General features: G+C 39.3%; 2 protein-coding genes across 3 annotated transcripts; both read left to right on the top strand.

Moving 5' to 3' along the window:
• Positions 1 to 1,184: 1,184 nt before the first annotated feature.
• LOC137127780 (inositol hexakisphosphate kinase 2-like) lies at positions 1,185 to 6,716 on the top strand. 2 transcript variants are annotated; one of them, XM_067505179.1, is made up of 5 exons: positions 1,185 to 1,943; positions 3,470 to 3,704; positions 4,069 to 4,248; positions 4,598 to 4,781; positions 5,231 to 6,716. In XM_067505179.1, the coding sequence occupies exons 1-5, from the start codon at positions 1,682 to 1,684 to the stop codon at positions 5,891 to 5,893; spliced, it is 1,524 nt and encodes a 507-aa protein (XP_067361280.1). In that variant the 5' UTR covers positions 1,185 to 1,681; the 3' UTR covers positions 5,894 to 6,716. The 2 variants fall into 2 exon arrangements, with proteins under 2 accessions (XP_067361280.1, XP_067361281.1); XM_067505180.1 differs by having other exon boundaries at positions 4,069 to 4,253; positions 4,606 to 4,781; positions 5,231 to 6,715.
• A 10,727-nt stretch (positions 6,717 to 17,443) lies between these two features.
• LOC137127472 (protein transport protein Sec61 subunit alpha-like 1) lies at positions 17,444 to 23,039 on the top strand. The gene is made up of 12 exons (XM_067504475.1): positions 17,444 to 17,598; positions 18,427 to 18,494; positions 18,585 to 18,650; positions 18,739 to 18,817; positions 19,056 to 19,187; positions 19,365 to 19,474; positions 19,788 to 19,941; positions 20,051 to 20,211; positions 20,331 to 20,528; positions 21,592 to 21,783; positions 21,863 to 21,939; positions 22,036 to 23,039. The coding sequence occupies exons 1-12, from the start codon at positions 17,592 to 17,594 to the stop codon at positions 22,220 to 22,222; spliced, it is 1,431 nt and encodes a 476-aa protein (XP_067360576.1). The 5' UTR covers positions 17,444 to 17,591; the 3' UTR covers positions 22,223 to 23,039.
• Positions 23,040 to 23,996: the final 957 nt, after the last annotated feature.

Genomic DNA, 23,996 nt, shown 5'->3' with positions numbered 1-23,996 from the left:
GATGCATGCTAGTTTCAGGCAACTATAAGCTGATGATACTCCATTCATCTAACTGCCTATCCATCCATCCATCCATCCATCCATCCATACGCTCTGAAGGCTTATCTGAGGGTTGAGAGGCGACTGTTGCCAATTCTAGCTGACACTGGATGAGAGGCAGGATAGAGGGTTTACACACACAGACACACACACACACACAAACACACACAGGCACAGGAAGAACATATAGCCTCCAAAACCCAGAACTATCGCGCTGTAATCACAGAGCAACTGTACTGCCATGGCTCTAATGTATGTTTTTTATGTTTTACCATAAAATACTAACCTAAATAAAATACTAACATAGTATACTATGTATACATTTATGTTTTGTTTTCATTTGTAAGGTGGTGACTAGAGAAAGCATTGAGTGACTGCAGTAATCTTATTGCAGTTTTTTGCCTGCTACAGTAATCTGTGTCAAGAAGCCCTGGGAGGGTGTGAGATGAGGATTATACTTTCCACTGTAGCTACAACACAAGCCCTTATCAAACACCTCACACCACCTTGTATCCTCCTAACAGTATGTCCTGATATTTACACCTTCATCACGCTTAAGATCGGCTTTACTATGACCAGCAATAATTCACTTTACCATGGACTTGGAATCTTTCTTTGTTTTATGTGTGTCCGAAACTTCAGGGATGCTTACTTATGAAGAAACATTCATTTTAGGTGTGCCAACATTTAAAAAAGGCACCTTTATTTTTTTCATATAATAATTAATCACAAGATGACACAGTTTACTCTTTCAGGCAAACTTTTCTATGTAGTTAGCAATTTTGATTGTATGTGACTGCAGTTTCTGTCCCCCCCTTATTGTTCTGTTCTTTTGCTTGCAATCCTCTTTATATGAGGAAACAGTGCTGTTTGCTCTGTCAAGTTGTTCAACCCCTGCTGTCACACAGACACAGAAACAGCTGAGTTTAGCCTCACCCTCCTTCCTTGTTTCTGTTCGCCTTTTCCTCTCTCTCTCTCCCTTCCCCCAGACTCCCCCTCCCACCACTGTCTTTGTTTGCTTGCTCATTTTCCTAAAGGGTTACCACCCAACAACCTGCTTTGGATGCTTCTCATTGGTGCATTGCTTGTGATGTGGGCGGGCTGAGTGCGAGGCTTGTGAGAGCTTTACCAGTCCTGAGCCAGCTCTCAGCTGTCAGATAGCATTCAGTCTGCTGCAGAGGCACAAGCAAGATCTGTCTCTGTTTGCTTTATCCGCCACTGCAGCACTAGTCCAAACCTTAGCATTTAAAGGACATCAAAGGGCTTTCTGTTTTTGCTCAACTGTAACAACTGCCAGTCGAGGAGTTAAAGGAAATACAGTAAACTCAGCAATATTTAAATATTAGGTTTTTATTTTGCTTCTCTTTTTCTATCTTCCTGTCCTTTGTTTTCGACCAGCACAATCCCTGACAGCACAGACGAAGCCGATCATCACTTTAACAGCTTCTTAGGACATCGTGGGAACAACCTGAAAAAGATCTTAATGCGAGTTGTACGACTAGTCCTCTACGCATCTGCAGTGTGTGAGTGAGTGTGTGTTTGTCACTACCCGATAAGCCCCCTCACCACATTGTGTGTGTGTGTCTGTGTGTTTGCGTGAGGAGGCTAATGCCCGCAGTAGTGTGGTCAGGGCCAAAGGAGGATGAGTCCGGCTGTGGAGACTCAGGCCCAGGAGGCCAGAGATGCAGAGAAAAAGCAAAAGCAGCAGCAACAGAACCAGCTGCAGCAGCAATGTTACATGGAAAAAGGGGTGATGCTTGAACCCTTCGTGCACCAGGTCGGAGGACATTCCTGCGTCCTGCGTTTTGGAGAGCAGACCATCTGCAAACCCCTCATACCCCGTGAGCATCAGTTCTACAAAAGCCTGCCTGCTGCAATGAGGACGTTTACTCCTCAGTATAGAGGTAATGAAAACGAATCTTTTCTACCCTGTGTGGTGACTGTTTTGTCATATTATCATTTGCTTCTCTCTTTCTGTACTCTCTGTTCTATTCCATAAGGGCAACTCAATTATATACATGTTTGGCTGACATTCCTTGCATATTTGCAAGTTGTATGTAATGTAATGTGTAAATAATTAGATTTTTTTTTGTTTGAATGAACCTTTGTGGTATTGCTCAAGTGTTGTTTCTAGTCTTGTGTCTGCCAGCAGTATATACTGAACAGAGCCACGGGATGGGGCTGCAACTAACATTACAAATGGGCCTCCTTCAAACACACCACAATGTTGTCATTTCCTGTTTGATGGTGAATGTACTAACATAAGTAAGTCAGGTGAACAGGCGGAAGGTTTTTTCTAGCATACAGTGGGTTGAAATGCTCATGAAGTGAGATTTTTCAATTCTCACATCCAGAAATGACTCACTGCAGAGAGACCATGGGGTTACGTTAAAAGGTGACTATAGGCAGTGCTCTGCAAAACCTTAGGGTGACCACCACACCCTTTGTAGTATCTAAAAAAATGGAGAACTGCTTGTAACACAGACCCTGTTTGTTGGACTGGTTTACCATCATTACTTACTCATTTCAGACTTACATTTTACATGTTTACAACAGGCTTTTCAGGTTTGTTGTACTACAGCACATCCCCACTGACATTTAGCTAAGACACTGCCTTATACACTGCAGGTTTTTTAGCCTATCTAGTGAAAAGCCGCTACTGAAGTTCTTTCTTGTACTGTTTAACATTATTTGTAGTTTCTTGGGCTGCTTCTCTGTCACCTTGGCTCTTCTCTAGTCATTTTATGGGACACGTGAAGAGGAACAGGTGTGACTTGTTTATGATTCAAACAAGTGGGGATTTTGTAAAAATATAATTCTGCTGTTGAATAACTGTAAATTTTGAAGCTTTGAAGAATTTCTGGATCTTTACTGATATTTCCAGAAGCTGATTAGATATGAACATTTTGTCTACACACTACATAACTCTATTTTCTGTACCTGCGTAGTGACGATTTGTGTTTTTTCTTGGATTTATATGTATATTATATATGCATTGTATATGCATCATATGTATGGTGTAAAGTGGTTTGTAATAAAATCTGACATCAGTGTTGTACCTTTGTGTCACTTGTATTTTCTTGTTAGATTCTCTGTGCTGCTGCGTGATTTTTAGCATTCGACATGCTTAAGAGAGTGTGGTTTCTTTTGACTTTTTGTTTGGTATATTATTGTGCCTTTTTCTGTGTGGTTTTGAGAGCTCAGTATCTGTGTGACGTTGTCTGTTATATTTTGGTTAAGCAATTGTTAGAAATATGCAAAGAGATGTGGATGTCAACAAAAGCTATTCTGTAAGTAGCTGCTGCAAAAAGCAGCAAGATGGGAATAAGAGATGCTTGAAACTTTATGAGAGACAGTCTCTTCAATGCTTTATGACACAAATGTCTTACAGATTTCTTTCTATCTCCTTTTCTGTTCCTTTCTGCCTCAGGAGTAGTGTCAGTGAGCTTTGAGGAGGATGAAGAAGGGAATCTTTGCCTAATTGCCTACCCACTGCAGAGTGACCCAGCTGCAGATTTAGAGAACATGGACCCGTCTGCTGACTCTGAGCACAAGGGCAAGATACTCAAGTGGGGCAACATGGTGGCATCCTCACTTCTTGTGGACAGTGAACATTTCAGCAAAGACACCCGGAGCCGCCACTCACGCAAAGATAAGGACAAGAGGTGAGATGCTAACGAATATGTTAATCCTTGAAGAAGTACAAGGTGTAGTTGATGCATCAAACAGGAGCTAAGTCACCTTTACTTTGATATTAGAACTGATATAAATTGAAGATTATACAGCAGTGATATATAATAGTGGTCATAGCATAATTACAGCAATTTTTAGTTTTCCATTATTCGTAAAGCTATAGGCTAAAGACATGCATTGACTGATGATACAGACATTGACACACAGGCTAAACTAAAACTAAATAATGCTTTATTTGACAAGAAGTAACAAAACATTACAAAACCAGTTCACCTTTTTTTTTCTGCTGTATGTGTCAAACTAAAAAGTATCTCTCTCTTTCCCTCTGCTGTACAGTGTTCACAAGCTACCAGATGATGTAGAGTTGGAGTGGCGGCACCAGGCTGAGGTGCTATACTATAGGCTGGAGCGCAGTCAGAGTAACGCTGTCCCGCAGCTAAAACACAACCCTTGGAGTCTCAAGTGTCACCAGCAGCACCTGCAGAAGATGAAAGAGAATGCCAAGCACCGCAACCAGTACAGTATCCCTTTACTGACTGACACCTACACTGTTTTATTTTTAAGGATCCTTTGTGCCAATGATTAGTATGGAAATGGAATGAGACAGAATTAACACAACAGGCCCATTGTCTAATACAGTGTCTAACTCTCACTGTCTTTGTTTGATGAAGTTGCTTTTCTAATTGGCCCAGTTGATTTACATTACTTGGACTTGTCTGTATATACTGTAATTATAAAGGTATATATGTCAGCGTGGTGAGAAGTTAAGAAAAATGTTTACATCCGTTTGTCAGGCAGTTGTTAGTTGTAAGCTGTCATAAGTGTAGAAGAAGGCCATGGTTTTTCTACTTTGTCCTTGACTTAGTTTCCTAGAATTCATCCTGCTGGAGAACCTGACATGGCGGCACAAAGTACCTTGTGTGTTGGACCTGAAAATGGGCACTCGGCAGCATGGAGACGACGCCTCAGAGGAGAAGAAGGCGATGCACATTCGCAAGTGTGAGCAGAGTACATCCGCCTCAATAGGAGTCCGCCTCTGTGGCATGCAGGTGGGCTTTGAGCAAACACTGACCAATTCTCACTTTTTGACCTAAATGCCACTTTCATATGTGTCTAATAGACCGGAAGCTACAGTCAGCAGCCATTTAACTTGCTTTGTACGAACACCAGAAAGGGAGAAACGTCTAACTTGACTCTATTTAGCAGTGAAATCTTCTTGACTATAGCATTTTGAACTGAATCCACCCCATCTATGTTTTCCCTAAATGAAGTATTTAGAAACTAAAAAAGAAATTATAAGACATCAGAGGTTTATTGTAGAACTGACTGTAGATTGACTTTAACACTCCTTTGTTGTCCAGTGTGGTGCAGGTAAAACAAAGCTAGTTTGAGGTTCTACTTTCCACATAATCATACAAATCTTAATGCTTAGCTTAATGCTTTGCAGAGAATTCTGTTCCAACTGTTCCAACCTCTTAATGCTTCTTCCTCCATTCAGGTGTACCAGTCTGACACAGGCCAGCTGATGTTCATGAACAAGTACCATGGTCGCAAACTTACCCTGTCTGGCTTCAAAGAGGCTTTGCACCAGTTTTTTCACAGCGGACAGCGTCTACGACGTGAACTCCTCTCCCCGGTACTGCACAGGCTCAGAGATATGCAAGCTGCCCTGGAAGCCTGTGAATCCTACCGCTTCTACTCTAGTTCTCTGCTCATCATATATGATGGAGCACCCCACCGAAAACGCACACGCCGATGCACTGAAGATGCACTATCTGAAGAAGAAGAGGATGCGGATGAAGACAAGGAGGTGGAGACTGAACCAGAGATGGAGGGTGAGGAGGAAGAAGAAGTGGAAATGGGTGAAGCAGCGGGTGCCCTTGGTTTCCCTCACACCCCCTCCATGTCTAGTGACATCGGCGGCGGTAGCGGTAGCACTAACAGCAGCAGTGGGAGCTCGGGTGCACTCCAGCCTTGCTTGTCTTTTGCAGACCCCTGCAGCTCTTTGGTGGATGTGAGGATGATAGACTTTGCTCACACCACCTGCAGACATTACCGAGAGGACAGTGTTGTCCACGAAGGCCAGGACAGTGACTACATCTTTGGTCTCCAGAACCTGATCACCATCATCTCTGAGCTGGAGAACCACAGCACAGACTGAAGACTGGCATGACAAACACACATTTACAGAGGCACAATAACACACTCTGAAGAAAAGTGAAGGACTAGACTACAGAAGAGGAGAGAGATTTCTGCTCTCCTCTTCAAAATTCAACCTTGTCGTAGCTGGCCTTGCATTGGAGCCCCTTTCTTCTTCTGTCATTGGTGCTTCTCAATATTCCTGTTATCTGTGTGTCCGTCTTTATGAAACAGACCTGCAAGTAACACGGAAGAATCATCTACGTTACTGATGCAGTGATTTACCCATTGTCATCATCGTTCTAACCCAGTTCAACATTAGGATAAAGTGCAGGCAGCAAATAAAAGCAGATGTAAGTCTGAAACAGTTGAAATGCTTTTTCTTGTGTCTAATTCCAAAGAAAGTGTCACCATTTTGCACAAACAAACATATGCTCATTCTGCTGAATGAGTGTGTGTTCAGACTGAGACAGGGCTATCAGAGAGAGCAGGAGTCATATGTGTATGAGGACAGGGTCGACGGGAAGAAAGGTAGTGAACTGACGCTCTCCATTCTTCTCTTTTGCCTCTTCATTCTACCATCCTTCTTATCCTGTTCATCTTCACTCAAAGAGAATATATTCATATACTGTAGGTATCAGAGATATAGTTTATTTATTTGACATGTTTCATAAAATAAATGAAAAGTTCAAAAAAGAATGTGAATGGAGAGTACTACATTCCATGTTATTATTGTAACAATAATGATATTAATTGTTATTTGACATGTTTGGATACCTCTCTTGTATATTAGTTTTGTCCAGTTTTGGGGGAGAAATTAAAGATTTTGGTTTGTGCTAATAAAATGGGTTTGTCTCTTTTTTCATGTTTGCTTATAGACACTTAGTTAAAATGTAATTGTCCCAGAAATCATATCTCTTATAAATGTCTTAGATGTGAGATTGTAAACATGTATGCATGATGAGACAAATCACCTTTTTCTAAGCATTTGACACTGCATGCATGGGATGAAAGTTTTATATCTTTACAGATAACCTTAGAAAATGTAAAAAGATTTCAACTAAATGTGGTGTACTACAGCCGAGACATGGGATTCCTGCATTGTAGTAATATCTCAGATCAATTTAGTGGAAGTAATGGTGGAGGCTCTGGGCTGCCTTAACCAGTCTGGTCATACGCTGACCAGTCTGAGCTGGACAGAGACGAGGCGAGACGTACTCTGAGAGTCTCTGGCTCACAGTGAGAGGGGCTATTAAGCTGATACAGGCTTGTGTCAACAGAGTGCATGAGCCATTAATGCATAAGTGTTCTCTTTCTGTAATGTGCTGACTGTAGGGCAGGCACAGGCATCCATCTGACACACAAATGGGGAAGTATTAATCTGAAATAGAAAACCATATTTTATTTTCAGGGTTTTTTTTTTTTCACAAATTTCCAATGTGTGCTTTAGTCACACCCAGTTACAGACAAGACTTAGATGTTGGGCTTTTCATTTGAATTTTTGTCACTTGTTTAAAATACATTATATGAAGGTTGTGTGCTTGTTTCATTGCTGAAAATAGGGATCTGCTTATCACCACCTGTCACATGCTTGCTGGATTTTGGACGTAAATAGGTTTTCTATATCTGTACAGATTTATATTAGCATAAATACACATGCTGTACAGACTTTCTACTGGTATTAATGTATTGGATGTACAGTAAAAGGTCAACTGCTACTAAGTGAAGGGCTTGACCTGAACACACAAAGTTTAGGATGTAGGTTTATATGGTGTGTTATGAGAACACTGTTTTTAGACGTCACATTGAGTCGTCAGAGGCACATTCTGTACTTAAGTAGCACATGCATGTGATGTTTCTGTGTCATGTGACTGCAAAGGGAGCCCAAAGAGAGGGACATACAGTAGGAGACAGCCAATGTTGCATAACAGCCTCAGGGTTAGTGGGCTACTTAAAGCCTTGAAAATGATCCCATTCTGTCGCTCAGTAGTGTGCGTGTGTGTGCGTCGTTGTGTGTGTGTGTGAATTTGTGGGCATATGTATATCACACCACTGTATATACTATTCACTGTTATCCTATGAGATATTGCTTGCATACCATTTATCATAAGTGTGCATCCTTGAGTTGCTTTGTGGAGATTGCTACTGCAAGTGGAGCTGTTTCATAACTGTGGTTAAAATCACTATGGCAACAACAGCCTTTACTGGGAATGAACATGTCATGGCTTTTAGGGCCACAAGAATCACACCCTTGTCAAAACATTAACACACTTTCTGAGGTTTTTTTTTATCAAATCTGCTCCAACATCTCATGAACATTTAGTTTGTCACTGTACAGACTAAAGCATAACTTCAACATCATGTATGGTTCTGCATAAATTTGATTCTTAATTTGTTATTTTGTGTTTGTTCACTATCTTTAACTCATCTTTAACTCATTTTTTTATCACTCATATCATTCTTTCATTGTGTGAAACAGACTGAGGATTATCTTATAACTGTGAAGCACTTTCACTTTTTTTCACTATTATTTGGTGCTGAAAGGCACCAAATTATTCTCTGGCTCCTCTCTATTCAGTCCAAACACATTTGTGTTTCCCTGACCCAGGTCCATTTTTCACTTGGCTTTTTGAATTTTCTAGAAATTGTCATTGACCCTCAAAAAGACGTTCCACACCTACAACTCGTAGCCTGGAATATCACACATATCTTGGGTTTAAAAGTGAGATTTGTGAAAAGAATCAATCCAATAGCTGTCTGATGTCTCCTATATGTGACCTAGCACCATGTATCTGTGTCCTCTGCCATCTAAGAATTGTTTCATTATCTGTCACACAGTTTACCTCATGAGCGAGCAGTGGATAGAGTGGATGCTGCTGCTGCCTCAGGGTTTGAAACAGTGAGGTTAAAACCACTCAGCACGGGTGTAGCCAAGTTTAAAACTTTCTTTAATGACGTATTTCTAAAAATGCTGCTACATGCTGCACTAGAGATAAAACCTACCGCCAAATCTTGTTTGTACATTTCAATCATTCTCAATCAGACCAAAAAGCACTACATTTGCCTCCAGGTTTAACGGCTGGTATTTAATTATAAATATTTTTTCTTAAGTAAAATATGAATGTCGAAATTTAACATGTACTTTAAACATGGAGACAATGTTGTACAAGCAATTTACCTTAGTTGCTAAGAGGAAACTTTGGATTTGGGCCGACAAGAAAATATATAATAATAAATGAGAGCTCCATAAATCAGGAGACCATATTGGGTCAATAATGTAATGACTCATTAACGTTTTGCAGAAAGAAAATAAAATCTGGTGTGATTCACATGATCCTGGTTGTGGCACATAAGCACTGCACCTGCTCATGTGACTGTTCACTTAAGTTCCTCGCAGAAAATAAATGCATATAAATATAATTCTATTATATAATCCTGACACTTCCTACCTAGAAGGCCCTCTCTCATAACCAGTTGAGTTTCCTTTTTTTTCTTTGGGCTACACAAGCAGACAGTTCTTATCTCTCAACATTTTTAATCCCAGCCCCCATTAGCTGCCCTCATTTGACGACCACTGAAATGTATCTAATTAGCCCATATTGTTACACATTACGAAGACGTGAATTATACATCTAAAATAGGACAATCATCTGCACAATTCACAGCCATTGCTAAACCTACTAAAATTAATCTTGAGGGACATTTTTGGATCAGCCAACTAATACTGGCATTTATATGCCACTAATATGACTGTGTTGATATTAAAGGAGCATCCCAACATCCTCTGGATTGAAAAAATTGTGGTCAAAGTTATGTAGGCGTCAGTTCCTTGGGTGCACTCTCAGGAAATGGTGAGAATCCACAGGGAAATTATGTGATGAGAATATGAAATTAGACTCTGGTCTGCAGTTTCTTCTGTGTTCCTATCACTCACTTCTTCTGCTTCATCCTCGTGAAGTTTCTGCTCATATCCACTTAAAACAACCAGCTCCATCTTTTTCCTGACCTGGTAATTCACTTTGCCTGTTTGAGAAGGAACATGATTATGCAGGTTTACTCAGATAAAGTAAAGCAAAGTGAGCTCTTAGTATTTCTGAAGTGACGTTGCTCTGCTGGCACTTTGGGGATTTAATCAAAAAGTCATTGCGTCAGAGCACAGTGTGATTACGCGTGGTCATCTATGTTTACCTCAATACATCAGGCACAAAAAAACAAAGAATGCTGCAACATTATCACACATCACATTACACAGAAGCCTACATCAGACACATTGGTTAGAAATTAGTACTGTAACAGTGGAAGACATTCTGTGGTGGATTTATTCTGTGCATCCTGACCTTATTTCCATCTGTCTTGACATTTTATTAACAAACAACGAAAAAGACTGACTCATAATCCACTTGCAGTGCTTCCGGGAATGATTTATGAAAATATTACAACATGACTTAACAAACAAATGAATATTTATCACAAGACGGGTAAGTCATGCACTTTCTTAACTAAAACATTCAATTGCTTTTACTTATGATCTAGCTGCAGGAGTTACCATATCTAATGAATATTATCACTAGTAATAAGAAATACCTTTTGCAGGTTTGAACCACTAACTATAAATCTAATGACCACACTGTGCATTTTTGACTTCTCACCCAGTCACATAAACATAGAAACAGAGTGAATAAAGAGCAAATGCAAACAAGAAAAAGCTAAACTGAGCCAAGTTGTAATTAGATTGTTACATAACGGTTGCAGTGACGCTGTCTACCAGGCATCAGGGCTCAAACTGGCCTTAGGCTCCTGTTGTACCCATGCCACTCTGTTAAATTTTTTTACAGTGATTGGACTCTACACTCTTCCATAAGTGGGTCAAAAATGCCCCGTGTTAGAATCAATGTGTTTTTATGCCACTTTTATCATTTTGGTTAAAAATAATCATTTTAGAATGATTTCATGAGTGAAATATTTTTATTTTTCTCTTTTTAAACATTTTTTAAATATTTTGAAAATTTTGAAACTTACACAACAGCAATAGAACAATGTCAACATCCACTGTGTGTGTTGGTAAATGGCCACTTATATAGTGCGACTGTGGCGCAGCAAGGTAGAGCGGTTGTCCACCAATCTCACAGTTGTTGGTTCAATCCCCAGCTCCTCTGGTTACATGTCGAAGTGTCCTTGAGCAAGACACTGAACCCCAACTTAGTTGCTCCCGGTGAGTGTTTGTCAGCTGCATAGCAGCTCCCCCATCGGTGTATGAATGTGTGTGTGATTGTGAGTGTGAATGGGTGAATAGGAAGCAGTGTAAAGCGCTTTGAGTGCCAATAGGTAGAAAAGCGCTATATAAGTGCAGAACATTTACCATTTACCATTTTTATCCAAAATGTGTTACAATGTTGCTTCTCATTCACCCATTCACACACTCACACATCGATGGCAGTGGCAGCCATGCAAGGTGCTCACCTGACCCACTGGGAGCAACTTAGGGTTCAGTGTCTTGCTTAAGGAAACTTCAGCACGTAGCCAGGAGGGTTCAGGAATTGAACCACTGACCACAAGGTCAGTGGAAGACTGCTTCACAGCTGAGCTGCAGCCACATAATTTGTAGTACAAAATGCGTGTGTGTAACTCTCCTTTCTTGCCTTCTTGTTTCATCCCTGTATGCAGTTGTGACTGTTGACATTATGATCTTTGTTACTTGAATTCTTTGAATGACAAGCAAACCATTGATCAATATGTAGCTATATAAATAAATGCACACAGGCATGTGCACACACAGACACAATGCAATGTTAGCTAACTAGTTTCGCAAACTATAAAATAGGCAAATTTGATATATGATAAACACATGTGGAATGTGTGTCCTCGTCCTTCATGACTACTGTGTGAAAGAGTATGTTTGATATTCTGGCTGGTCCGCAGAATATATATTCCTGACAGTCAGAGAATCGGAGGTTCCCATGAAATTACAAAGGAAATGAATGTAAGCTACAATTTCCTAAAATTTATAAATGGTACGTAAAAAATGTAAGTGGCATGACATCAAAAACTTTTTTGGAGGAATAACTGGAATATGAAATGATGACTTTTTATTTGAGTGGGTCATTTTTGACCCACTCATGCATCTAAGTGTTAAATTGCTATTGTGAACCATCAGAGGCACATTTTATCATTAAGCTCACTCTTTCTTCATGTTCACCCATCAAAGTCAAATAAAGGAAGAGTTTAGCCATGTCTAATCGCTCCCTGGCTGTTACTCGGGCTTGCATTACGCTGCCAGGGCTTGATCAGATTAGTTGGAGATTACAGCAGTTCAAGCTTTGGATTGAAAAATAGATACAAAAAAAAAAAACTGTACATAACATTATTGTGAAACAGTGTAAGTCATAAGTGTCAAACTAAGCTTCTGTTGTCCACTCTCTGACATAGTTTCACTGAAAGACAGGTGCTAGAGGTGTAGCCAAGGGGTAGGCAAATGAATCCGGGTATTTATAACACATTTTTGAACAGAGCACAGGCATAAATTACTCCATCCATCCATCACCCACTTATCTGGTTCAAGGTCAAGAAGCAGCTGGAGCCTATGTCAGCTGTCAGCTGGGCTAGAAGTAGGGTCCATCCTGGACAAGTCACCAGTCAATATCAGGGCCAACTATTCACGATCAGATTTACACCTACAGGCCATTTAGAGTCACAAATTAACATAACATGCAAGTCTTTTGACTGAGGGAGGAAACCAAAATAGGAAACACACAATCACGTGGAGAACACGCAAACTTCACAAAGAAAGGCCGCAGCTGGCCAGGGATTCAAACCGGGGACCTTCTAGCTGTGACGTGGCAGTGCTAACCACTCAGTACCATACTGACCAGCGTAAATTATTCATCAGAATTCTATTAAAATGTATTACTTTATGTAAGCATGGTAAGCATTCTCCTCATTAAAACGTTTATAAACTAAATGGCTTGTGTCTGGCATATTGTTAGGTCTTCATTACTTTCAACCCCTTACAATTATCAGCTTCCCACACCTCATAAAGAGTCCATGTGTTACACTATCACTGCTTATGTGAATAAGTACTTTTTTTCCCTGCAAATTAGGTCAGAACACATTTGGCTGGAATTAATAATATGTGAAGCAGCAGCTGTGGCATAAGAAAATGAACACAGAGCGTATGCTTCTACTTTTCTAATCTTTTCTACAAATAGGGTGTGTGACAAATAAGGGTGTGCTGTTGACTATCATTGAGAAAGAACTCATTCAAAATCATATTTAAATAGTGCTTTGCGTCAGCCATTAATGAAAAGGCAATAGTGGAGTCAAAAGAGTGTTATCAGTTTGCAGTTCACCTTTATTTGTGTTCATAGCTGGCTAAGCATGGTTTCATAAGGTACAAGGCTCTAATGAAAAAAAATCATTCTGACCACTCCTTTGCTTTTGTTTGAAAATATTTTTCATCAGGGTGGTGTCTGCCGCCAGCTCATATTATTCAATTGTCAAAAAAACATTAGATTGTTTTTAATGAAAAACTTGGTTATTTGGTTTACTGTATATGATACTAAACTGCATATCTCTGGGATTTGCACTACTGGTTGGACAAACTATGCAATGTAAAGACCTCAATTTGGGGTTCTGGATGGGGACCTGGAAAAGGACTTTACTTTCATCATGCCATTTGTGTCAAGTTGGTATTGATATTGATGTGTGAAAGAGACTAAAACCAGTGTTATTATGTAAGTTTTAACGTTTGCACCCCCTTAACATGAAACTGCATATAGGGAAATGCAAAGTTAACCCTAAACTTAGTACAATAACCATGTACATTCAATTAGTATAAATGTTTCATCACCTGAAGTTACAAATATGGTCAAGGGGTAAATATAAAAATTGTATAAAACGTGATAGTACAATAATAAAACATTTAAAAAAGTGTTACCAATAATCTATTTTAGCAAGTCAGACAGGTCCAAATATATGTCCTAGATGATTAATATTTTTAGTAAAAGGTCAAAGGTAAAAGGTTGACATTTCCCAGTATTAATTTAATCCAACCAGAAAGCTAAAAGTTACAGTCTCACATATTTGCTAAAACATTTATCTTAATGTGGAGAGGTGTGTTGGAAGCCTCTGGTGACACAGACTTATTGAACAGCACTGGCAGCGGTGCACAGAGATTTGCTTCTAAAAGCATTTTTAAGCGAGGCTCATCCTATTAACAAATTAATTTAATTAGAGGAGCAATTTAAACATTTAAAAAAACTGCAAAGGTTTGTATCCACCTGATAAATTAATTAAAAAGTAACTTTTATTTAATTTGTGATGAAAAACACTTTTAATAGCTAAATGTGCATTAAATATTGTGTTGATTTAAATAATTCTTTGCCACTTCAAATTAAGGGGGCACTAATTTTTGCACATGGCTGTAATAAGTAATAATAATATACCTGGGACACTGATTTGTTTCATTTAGGTAACCTTCATAGAATAACAGTAATGTCCTTTTAATATGTTCATCCACATATTATTCTCCAAACTGACTTTACAATAAACTCACTCCCTTGCAATGAAGTTTTGCCTTTTGAAACAAAACATATCTGTAAATTTTCACCCAGTTTTTTGATCATAGGTTTAAGCTTGTGATTTTTCACGATTTCATTTGTAAATGCCATTACTGCCATTACTAAAACCTCATCCTCTTTTAACTAATGAGGAAATCATATTACAATTACAATTATATTCAAAGACATTCTTACTCCTGGGTGTAGACAAGGTGATCCAGGATACTTTTGCCTTTGAGCCCTTATTCATGAGGAACGACATGCCCCCTTACTTCTGTTAGCCTTTATGCAAATTTAGAATGTAAATAGTATGGCCCGGGTAGTTCCACGTCCTGGGATTCTGTGTATCAGGCTTGCACTAAAACGTTGGTGTGTTTACATAATTGCAGACAATGTCCTCCAGGGAGACAAACAAGTGCACCTCTACTGCAGGGTAAACATTAAAGCTATTAAAAAGTGAGTCAGCATTATTTTTTTATTTGCACAGCTCTTTACTTTCCCAAAAGATACATAATAATTACCTCAGACTATTTGTATTACCTATACACATGGTTGCATGATCTATTAAGGTGTGTTTCAGATCATTAAAGCACTGCAGATTTAACGATTTATTTCTAGATTCCTCTGTTTTTGTTAAAACACCAGTGTGATTGATCCAGAAATAAATCCCCGCAAGCTAATAATAACTTCTATGTCACATCAAAACAAATACGGACTTTATTTTCCCTCATGATTTAGAGGAACTGTTGTTCTCTTCCATAAACCAGACTCCACAGAATGGTGCAAGTGGCTGGGGGGGGGGGGGCTGTGTGGCGTTTGCCCGTCCGCGCTTCTGTGTTAGCTCACAGCTCTGTGGTCATTATGTAACTGCATGAACAAATATTCCTTTATCTGAACGCAGATGAGCTCGCATTTAACCACTCTCTACTACCCCTTCGTCTATGTGTGAGTGTGTAGGTGGGTAGAGTGTGTGCGTATTTCCAGCAGAAAAACAAACTAAGTGATATCTGTTAGTAGGTCCTGGGAGTTTAGACTGAATCCATGTACAGATGACTGATGTTCCAGTCATTGTCATGCTGTTATGGGTCAGTTGCCAAGTGTGCTGCCAGCACTAGGCAGCCAAGGTGCTCACCACCATTTCCTACTGCAATCACAGTTCCAGAAATATGTCTAACCTGTATAAATAAAATGATGAAATCTTGTTGTTGTACACAAAGGCTTTGATTCAGTCTGTTTTCAGACATCGCAAACAAACACACACACATAAAGTTATGCCTCTTTTATACTCGTGACATATTGTAATGATGCATTCCATAGCCCTTTGACCTAACCTTAAAGCTACAAAAAGCAACTTGAGCTAGTGCTATCATTCGATCTCATCTTCACTTATGTTGGGTTTAATCCTTAAATTATCACCATACAATTTAATGTTTTACATAATCCCCAAAGTGTGAGTGTCTATAGGTTTAGGTCCCCACAATGTGAGTATCACACTCTCTCTCTCACACACACACACACACACACACACCCACACACACACACACACACACACACACACACACACACACACACACACACACACACACCACTAGAACAACAGTGAACTCTAGTGGTGGTGAAACTTCTTTTGCTTCTGGCATCATTTTATTAAAACAAAATGCATTATGAAATTTGCACCAAAAAGTACACAGAATCGTTGGTATTATCATTACATTTCACCTTTTACCATTGTACTACTAGAAGCTTTAACAGATTTTGTTATTCATATATACAGTACTTTGCTAGTGTACTATGCAGCCACACCGCTGATCTCAGTGGATGTGGCCTACAGTCTTGCTGCAGCCCTGTTTAAAAAAATGAAAAAAATCGGTTATTTAGTGATATAAACAGGAAACTGTATGAGTGAAGCTGTTTAACGAGGTAAAAAACCATCATGTTTTCTTTGTTCCACGTGTGACACCAAATAGTGTTGGTTTTATAAGTGGTTTGTTTGCATATGTTCAGTGGTTGAAAAAGCATCAGAATATTTTACTGTTGGTGAAAGTATAACTTATAAATAATACCACCAAATGTACTTGTTGTACTTAACAATAAGCTATTTTAGCAAGGCCCAGGCTCAAAGATTAAAGGTGAAAGTTGACAATCCCCAGAATGCATTCAATGCAAAAGCTAAAAGGTACAGTTTTTACATATTTTTAAAAGAAATATGATCCAGCAATAATCTTAATGTGGAAGAGTGTGTTAAAAGCCTCTAGTGACTTATAAAACAGTACAGGCAGCTGCACAAGTATTTTCTTCTAAATGTATTTTGGAGCGAGGCTAACTCTGTTAACAAATAAGAGAAGAGCAATGAGCTTGATTAGTACGTTTATATGACCATACTGTTTTTGAGTAGGCCAACAGTATTTTAGTGAATGTACTGAGGTAACATTTCACTGCTTCAAAGGTGTAGATGTGGTATTTATATCATCATAATGATATTGAACCGATCTTTTCACTTGCAACTCTGCAGTGCAATAAGGTATTAACTACTATATATAAAGAAAGTCCATACCTCAGATCCATATAGTCACGTCCATAACACATTTGTCTCCTAACGTTGAAAAATTGGTGACAATGCTGTTTCTCTCTGTGTCATCATCTTTGTCTAAAGACAGTAACAATGTAAGATTCTGAGGACATTTTTAGGACATCTGTCCTGATTTAGTCTTTGTAAATATTAGGTTGATCATTTGTTTTTTGTTTTTTTTAACAGTCAGCTCCTCACACATCTTATTTATTGAAAAGGGGGAGGAGTCACATAGAGTTCATTGACCCGAGCTACCAATGAGTCTGGGCTTGAGCGCCTTCTAGTGGCCAGGAAGACTGTGCGTTGCAGAAGCTACGTTATAAATGTAAAAAAGCAAAATCATGCATTTTCTGGCGTTGTATTATTTACTGATCACAATGAATATAGTGTCTTTGTGGATACGGCTTTGCAGAGCCGAAAATGAGCGTGTGACGTGCGGTGTGCGTCTCAGAGAAGTGACGTGTGCTAGCGGCTTGTCTGGTGACGTGTCTCTCCGACTCTCTCTTTTCTGACGGATCGGCTCATGGAGCCACAGTGACCCCGCTGAGCACTCACACTGGTTCCAGTAACACGCCAGGAGTCGGTCTAAGGACACAATGGGGAGTAAGTGTTTTTTCTTCTCCGCTATATAAGTGTTTAGGGTTGTCTAAAATACCTGCTGCATTATTGATCTCGAACAGTAACGGAGGTTAAGCTCTGGTCGGTTAGCTCATTAGCTAACGCTAACCTTTTTGTAGGTTAATGATAGCGCTTACGTTAGTTGTCAGGTTAAGTTAGCTCATATCACAAACTAAATTTGTGTTGAGATCAAAATTCTAGGACTAATCTGTGTCTCACACAAATAGAGTTTTTAACATGCAGCCTATTTCTGTGATTGCTCGTTCGTTTTGATTAAGCGATAGCTAGCAACATGCTAACGTTAGCTGCAAGAGTTGTTCATTTACGGTCGTTTAGTCTGAAGATAAACTGAACCTGTTTTTCTCTGCTTATTTAATCCCAATGATAAATTTGCAACGCCAAACTGCCTGGACGAAAATAATACCGCTAAGGGGGCTAACGCTATGTCAGATCGGTTCCTGTCACTTCAGTGATTGACACGTCTGATTAACTCCGAGACACAACATTAAGCGACTGTGTAAAACGAGGACCCACTCTATTTTAGCCAATTGTGTTAAATTCACATATTTTAATATTGTTTGTAATTTAAGTCTTGCCTAAACTTTTGTTGCATTAAAGTTAGTTAGTTGACCAGGCTGCCCGGCTAAGCTGTGCTGGCAGCTGTTTAGCTGGCGTTAGTGATGACGTAGCATCTAAGCTAACCAGAAACATCAGGGCTGCAGTGATCTTGTTAAACATTCAGAAGGGTGCAGCTGAATCAAGTGTCCGTGTAATATTGGTTTGGTCTATTAACCTACTAACCTGTTTCTGCAGTTAAATTTTTGGAGGTCATCAAGCCGTTCTGTGCGGTTCTGCCTGAAATTCAGAAACCAGAAAGAAAGGTAGGCTTAATAACACTGTAATATCTGTGTACTGTGTATGTAGGGCTGAATTGACATGATTGACATGTGTTCCCTTTGAAATCACCACAGATTCAGTTTAGAGAAAAAGTGCTATGGACTGCCATCACGCTATTCATCTTTCTGGTGTGCTGCCAGGTTAGTATCTACTAATGACAAACATTAATAAGAACAATTCTAAAGGTTCTCTCATTTGTGACACTTACATATGTTTTCAATGATTCAGATTCCCCTCTTTGGCATCATGTCATCAGATTCAGCAGATCCCTTCTACTGGATGAGAGTAATCCTGGCTTCCAACAGAGGTGCTTGAATTGTACATTTTAAACTGACTATTACTTTTTAATTACAGAGCTCTGTTGTGTCATGTTTAGCTCAATTAGGAAGAAATAATCTAATTCCTTTCTTATCACACCTGAGATAATGTTACGTTATCACATATGAGAGGTTAAAGATTTACAATTGTAGACTTTATTTTATTATTCTTAGTGCTGATGTTGTATTTGTAACTCTGACACTAATACTGTTCACTCCATCCTCCAGGTACTTTGATGGAGCTGGGAATTTCACCCATTGTCACCTCAGGCCTTATCATGCAGCTACTGGCTGGTGCGAAGATCATTGAGGTGGGAGACACTCCCAAGGACAGAGCCCTCTTCAATGGAGCTCAGAAATGTAGGTCTTCTTACTTTCAGTATTTGCTATTTTATTGCACTTGTTATGTAACTTTTTTGAAGATTTGATGATGTCTTACACTTAAAAGAATGCACACTCACAACACTTGTTTATTTGGAAGAAGCAGCATTTCTGCAATAGCTATGCCTGAAAATAATTTCTTCTGTCTTTTTGTAGTATTTGGAATGATCATCACCATTGGGCAGGCCATTGTATATGTAATGACTGGCATGTATGGAGACCCTTCAGAGATGGGTGCTGGCATCTGCTTGCTCATCATCATCCAGGTTAGTAAAAACTCTTACTGCCTATACCTTTGTTATTTGCTCTGACTGGAGCAAGTAACAAATATTACATAGTAAATCAGTCCATTGAGTTTCAGTTGATTAGGTAGTATTTGTATCAGGCAGACACAGACTATGACTGCTTAAAATGAAATCTGTTAAGACTCTAGTGTAACTATTTTTTTACTCAAAACAAATTCTGCAAGGGTTTTGTTTAGGGTTGGCTAACATTTCAGACACCGTATTACTGTTTTGTTATACACAGCCAAATATCTACTGTTCTATCTCAATACAAATCTCCTGCGTTTTTCTTCAGCTCTTTGTAGCGGGTCTGATTGTTTTACTTCTGGATGAGCTGCTACAGAAGGGCTATGGTCTGGGTTCTGGTATCTCTCTCTTTATTGCAACCAACATCTGTGAGACAATCGTCTGGAAGGCCTTCAGCCCCACAACAGTCAACACTGGCAGAGGTATGGGCCCCAAGAAGATTTGCATTTTAAATATGACTAATGACAAATGAGATAAATCCTTTAATTTATAGTTTTATGTCTAACCTTGTGGGATCTGTGGTTTATACAGGTACTGAGTTTGAGGGAGCTGTTATTGCTCTCTTCCACTTGCTGGCCACCCGCACAGACAAGGTGCGAGCTCTGAGAGAAGCCTTCTACAGACAAAACCTGCCCAACCTCATGAACCTCATTGCCACCGTCTTTGTTTTTGCAGTTGTCATATACTTCCAGGTAATCTTGGGAAACCAACTAGATAATATTATGCTAAAAGAATTTGGATGGAAGGTTTTGGAAACAAATACATGGTTCCTTGCTGTCCTACTTACATACTGACACACTTGCCTCACTAGGGCTTCAGAGTGGACCTGCCCATCAAGTCAGCACGCTATCGTGGTCAATACAACACCTACCCCATCAAACTTTTCTACACCTCCAACATCCCAATCATCCTGCAATCTGCCTTGGTCTCCAATCTCTATGTAATTTCCCAGATGCTTTCAACACGTTTCAGTGGCAACTTCCTGGTCAACCTACTGGGAACCTGGTCTGTAAGTATACAGTAAAAGTTGGGAAAAACATTGTGGTGTTCTGGAAAAAAAAATATATTGACATTCTTATTGTTTTTCTCTTGCTGAGAGTGAAATGTCAGATGTCCACATGCAGCTCAATGCGGGGCAATTTTATGTTTAGATGAGGTTAGAAAGAAGAAAAAGACTGTAAGGGTCCACTGCTATATTTTACTTAACATTGTCATTGAAATTATAATAACCTTTATCTTAACTGTCAAAGTAGAAATTAAATACAGCATTATAATGCTAGAATAGGTATTATAGTAATAGATGCTCAGTGTGAGTCAGAGGTAAATAAATGTAGTTGTAAAGAACTATTAACATGTTACGCAGATAAACATTCAGTTTTTGCTTGGTACTATGTTTGAAGCAGGAAAAATGTGTATCGTTTATGGTATGTAGTCGTCAGTTCCTACCAAAAGTGGCCCTAGGATTGACAACTAGTGAACTTGTACACAAATTGTCAAAAAATGCTCATTGATAGAACATCTGGAGCATTGCAGCTTGCCCATGAGTAGTTGCAGACTGGTGAGTGCCCATGCTGAACCCTGTCCATTATCAAAAGCCCACTACAATGGGCATGTGACTATCAGAACAGGACCATGGTGCAATGAAAGAATGTGGCTTATTGATGGTTTTTTGTTTTTTTTGTAGGCCACGTTAAGGGTCAGGTGCATGTACAATGTTTACTTGTAAAAGAGATGGCGACAGGAAGCACTAGCAAAGTTAGCAGAGGCTTGGTGTTCGGCTGTTAAACCTTTTGTCCTTTGCATTGGTTCATGTGGATGGATTTTCACCATGATAATGAATCCTGTGACCGTAAGGGAATGGTTCGAGGAATATGACAAAGATGCTTTATAGGTTAGCGCTATTATGTCAAAATGGGGCAGATAGTTGAATTTGTATGTCTTGTTGGTATAGTTTGTAATATTAAAAAAAAGACCAGGAGATGTTATGAAGTCTGTGTTTTTTTAAAAGTGTACAAAAAGGTTCTGACTCACTTGTACTTTACCTAGTCTAGTAACATTTTTGTGTCTTTCAGGACACCTCCAGTGGAGGACCAGCTCGGGCCTACCCAGTGGGTGGTCTCTGCTACTACCTTTCTCCTCCAGAGTCATTCGGTTCTGTTCTAGATGACCCAGTTCATGCTGTTATCTACATTTTCTTCATGCTCGGCTCCTGTGCCTTCTTCTCAAAGACCTGGATTGAAGTGTCAGGATCCTCTGCCAAGGATGTGTGTTTGTGCAAGCATGTACTATTTGACATTTGATTTTTAATTTTTATCAGTTCACTAATCAGTTTTTGTATCTCAGGTGGCAAAGCAGCTGAAGGAGCAGCAGATGGTAATGAGGGGACACAGAGAGACCTCTATGGTGCATGAGCTCAACAGGTACAAGGCAGTTCTCAGTTTTCATATTTGCTGATTGCCGTTTATGGAAAGCACCCTTACAAAATACTAAGTTTTATCATTGATTTGTGTCTGCAGGTACATCCCCACAGCTGCTGCTTTTGGTGGTCTCTGTATAGGAGCACTGTCTGTCATGGCAGATTTCCTGGGTGCCATTGGTTCGGGTACGGGAATCCTCTTAGCTGTGACTATCATCTACCAGTACTTTGAGATCTTTGTAAAGGAGCAGAGTGAAATGGGCAGCATGGGAGCACTTCTCTTCTAGAGCACACCAACTTGCTGGTCCACACACACACACACACACACACACACACACACACACACACACCTGCCCCCCCACTTACCTTTTAATTTCAATTTTTTGCAGTTTGCACAATCAGTGCATTTGCAGCTGGGATAGGTATCTTATTTGCTAACTTTTGTTTTCTACTACACGGCTCCTACATGCAAACACTGAGAAAAATGATTCGGTTACTCCCAGACTGAGCATAGTGTTGTGTATCTTCAGTACTTTCAGTAGCTATTACCCAAGCTCTTCAAGTCCCCACTGACTGTGTGAGAATTGCCGAAAAACACAAAAGTGCAAGATGCTTTCTCTGACTTACTCCAGGCATTGTTTGTTGCAGCATGTTCAAGCAGGGCTAAGGCAGCAAAACATGTTAGTGCTTATTTCAAGCTAAAAGCACTGTCCATTGAATTTTGAAAAAAAAAGCCATGTCATGTTCATCATATATCAGTTGTACTTGAGGATTTCAGGGGTGTAAGATGCTTGTACTCTTGGTAAGGTTTCTGGTAAACTCAAACAGTTTGGGGTTTCCATTTACCTTTTATTTTGATATTTTAAATGATGGACTGTTTATATTCACTCTGGTCTTATGTGGGAACAGTGGTTGTCCACTGTCTCTGGGTCCTCAAAAGAAAGTGTGTTGTATTGCTCTTTTATTCCCAGACTGAACTGCTGCACAATATTGCCGACATGGCTGGGCAGAGGGTGGGTTTGATAGGGATGAAAAAGGGGTTTTGTTTTGGTTTTTACTTTATGTAACAAACATAATTATTAAAAAAAGGATTTTTTTCCAAAAGACTTGGTAATTGTGTTATTATTCATCTTGTCTCCTTGCTGTGCATGTCCTGTGACAATCATAAAATGCAATTTGTGGGTAAAATGGCATAGCAACCAGATGACACAGGTCAGTGATAAAGGATAACTTGTCATTTTATACATTTACCATTAAGATGGCTAAAACCAGCACCGAATCTTCTTTACCAAGCTATAGTTGGCTGCCTGGATTAGGTTTTTGTCTATGCCATAGACTTCCATTTTTGTCCAAAAACCCATCAGCCAGACACACCGCCTTATTACAACACCCACATACACACAAGTATTGAGCAGTACAAGGAAATTTCAATCAGAAGTGTGTGAGGTAACACTTCTGCTGACAACATGTCAACCAAGTTTTGAAGTGGAGAAATATGTTACCCAGTCTATCTATACTCTACAACAAACAGACACTAAGTCTGTTTGTTGTAGAGTATAGATGTCTATGGCAAAGGCAAACAAGCATCCTAAGCTTCTGGCTGACAGGAGACCAAATGTAAGTAAAGCTTACTCAATGTTAGTTGTACAGTCTGTATGGTGATTGTAGACAAGAATAACTTAATAAAATAGAATACTACAAATGAATGAATGAACTGGAGAATGTTGCTCTGTTCATTTTATTTTTAATAGCTTGTTATACTAAAGTGCTGTAGATTGTACTAAAATTCCACTAGTGTGTCAGACTTGCACCTGCTTCACAAACTGAAGTTTAACTAGAGCGATTATCAAAGTGAATATATTCAAATACAGAAATCATCTAACTATCATTTATATCATACGTTTATAAAGTTTAATTTTACAAATAAAATTGAGAAAAATAGGAGTTGGAAAGTGTCTTCAAAGCCAATTGGAGTCTAGAGATTAGCTTGAAGTTAATGCAAGGACCTGAATAACAAAATCACCTGAATGCAATAAAACTGACAAATGGGAATTATTGCAA

The sequence above is a fragment of the Channa argus genome, chromosome 5 (genome assembly GCF_033026475.1).
Source record: "Channa argus isolate prfri chromosome 5, Channa argus male v1.0, whole genome shotgun sequence".
Taxonomy (NCBI): Eukaryota; Metazoa; Chordata; class Actinopteri; order Anabantiformes; family Channidae; genus Channa; species Channa argus.
Note: the sequence above shows the minus strand (reverse complement) of the source record. Positions and strands in the feature narration are given on the sequence as shown.

What these genes read in the sequence shown, in the direction of transcription:
- LOC137127780 (XM_067505179.1), top strand. Translation starts at nt 1,682, where the DNA reads ATGAGTCCGGCTGTGGAGACTCAGGCCCAGGAGGCCAGAGATGCAGAG. An exon ending in GTTTACTCCTCAGTATAGAG is followed by an intron (nt 1,944 to 3,469) that starts GTAATGAAAACG and finishes TTTCTGCCTCAG; the next exon opens with GAGTAGTGTCAGTGAGCTTT. An exon ending in TCCGCCTCTGTGGCATGCAG is followed by an intron (nt 4,782 to 5,230) that starts GTGGGCTTTGAG and finishes TCCTCCATTCAG; the next exon opens with GTGTACCAGTCTGACACAGG.
- LOC137127472 (XM_067504475.1), top strand. An exon ending in TCTTTCTGGTGTGCTGCCAG is followed by an intron (nt 18,651 to 18,738) that starts GTTAGTATCTAC and finishes TCAATGATTCAG; the next exon opens with ATTCCCCTCTTTGGCATCAT. An exon ending in CAGTTGTCATATACTTCCAG is followed by an intron (nt 20,212 to 20,330) that starts GTAATCTTGGGA and finishes TTGCCTCACTAG; the next exon opens with GGCTTCAGAGTGGACCTGCC.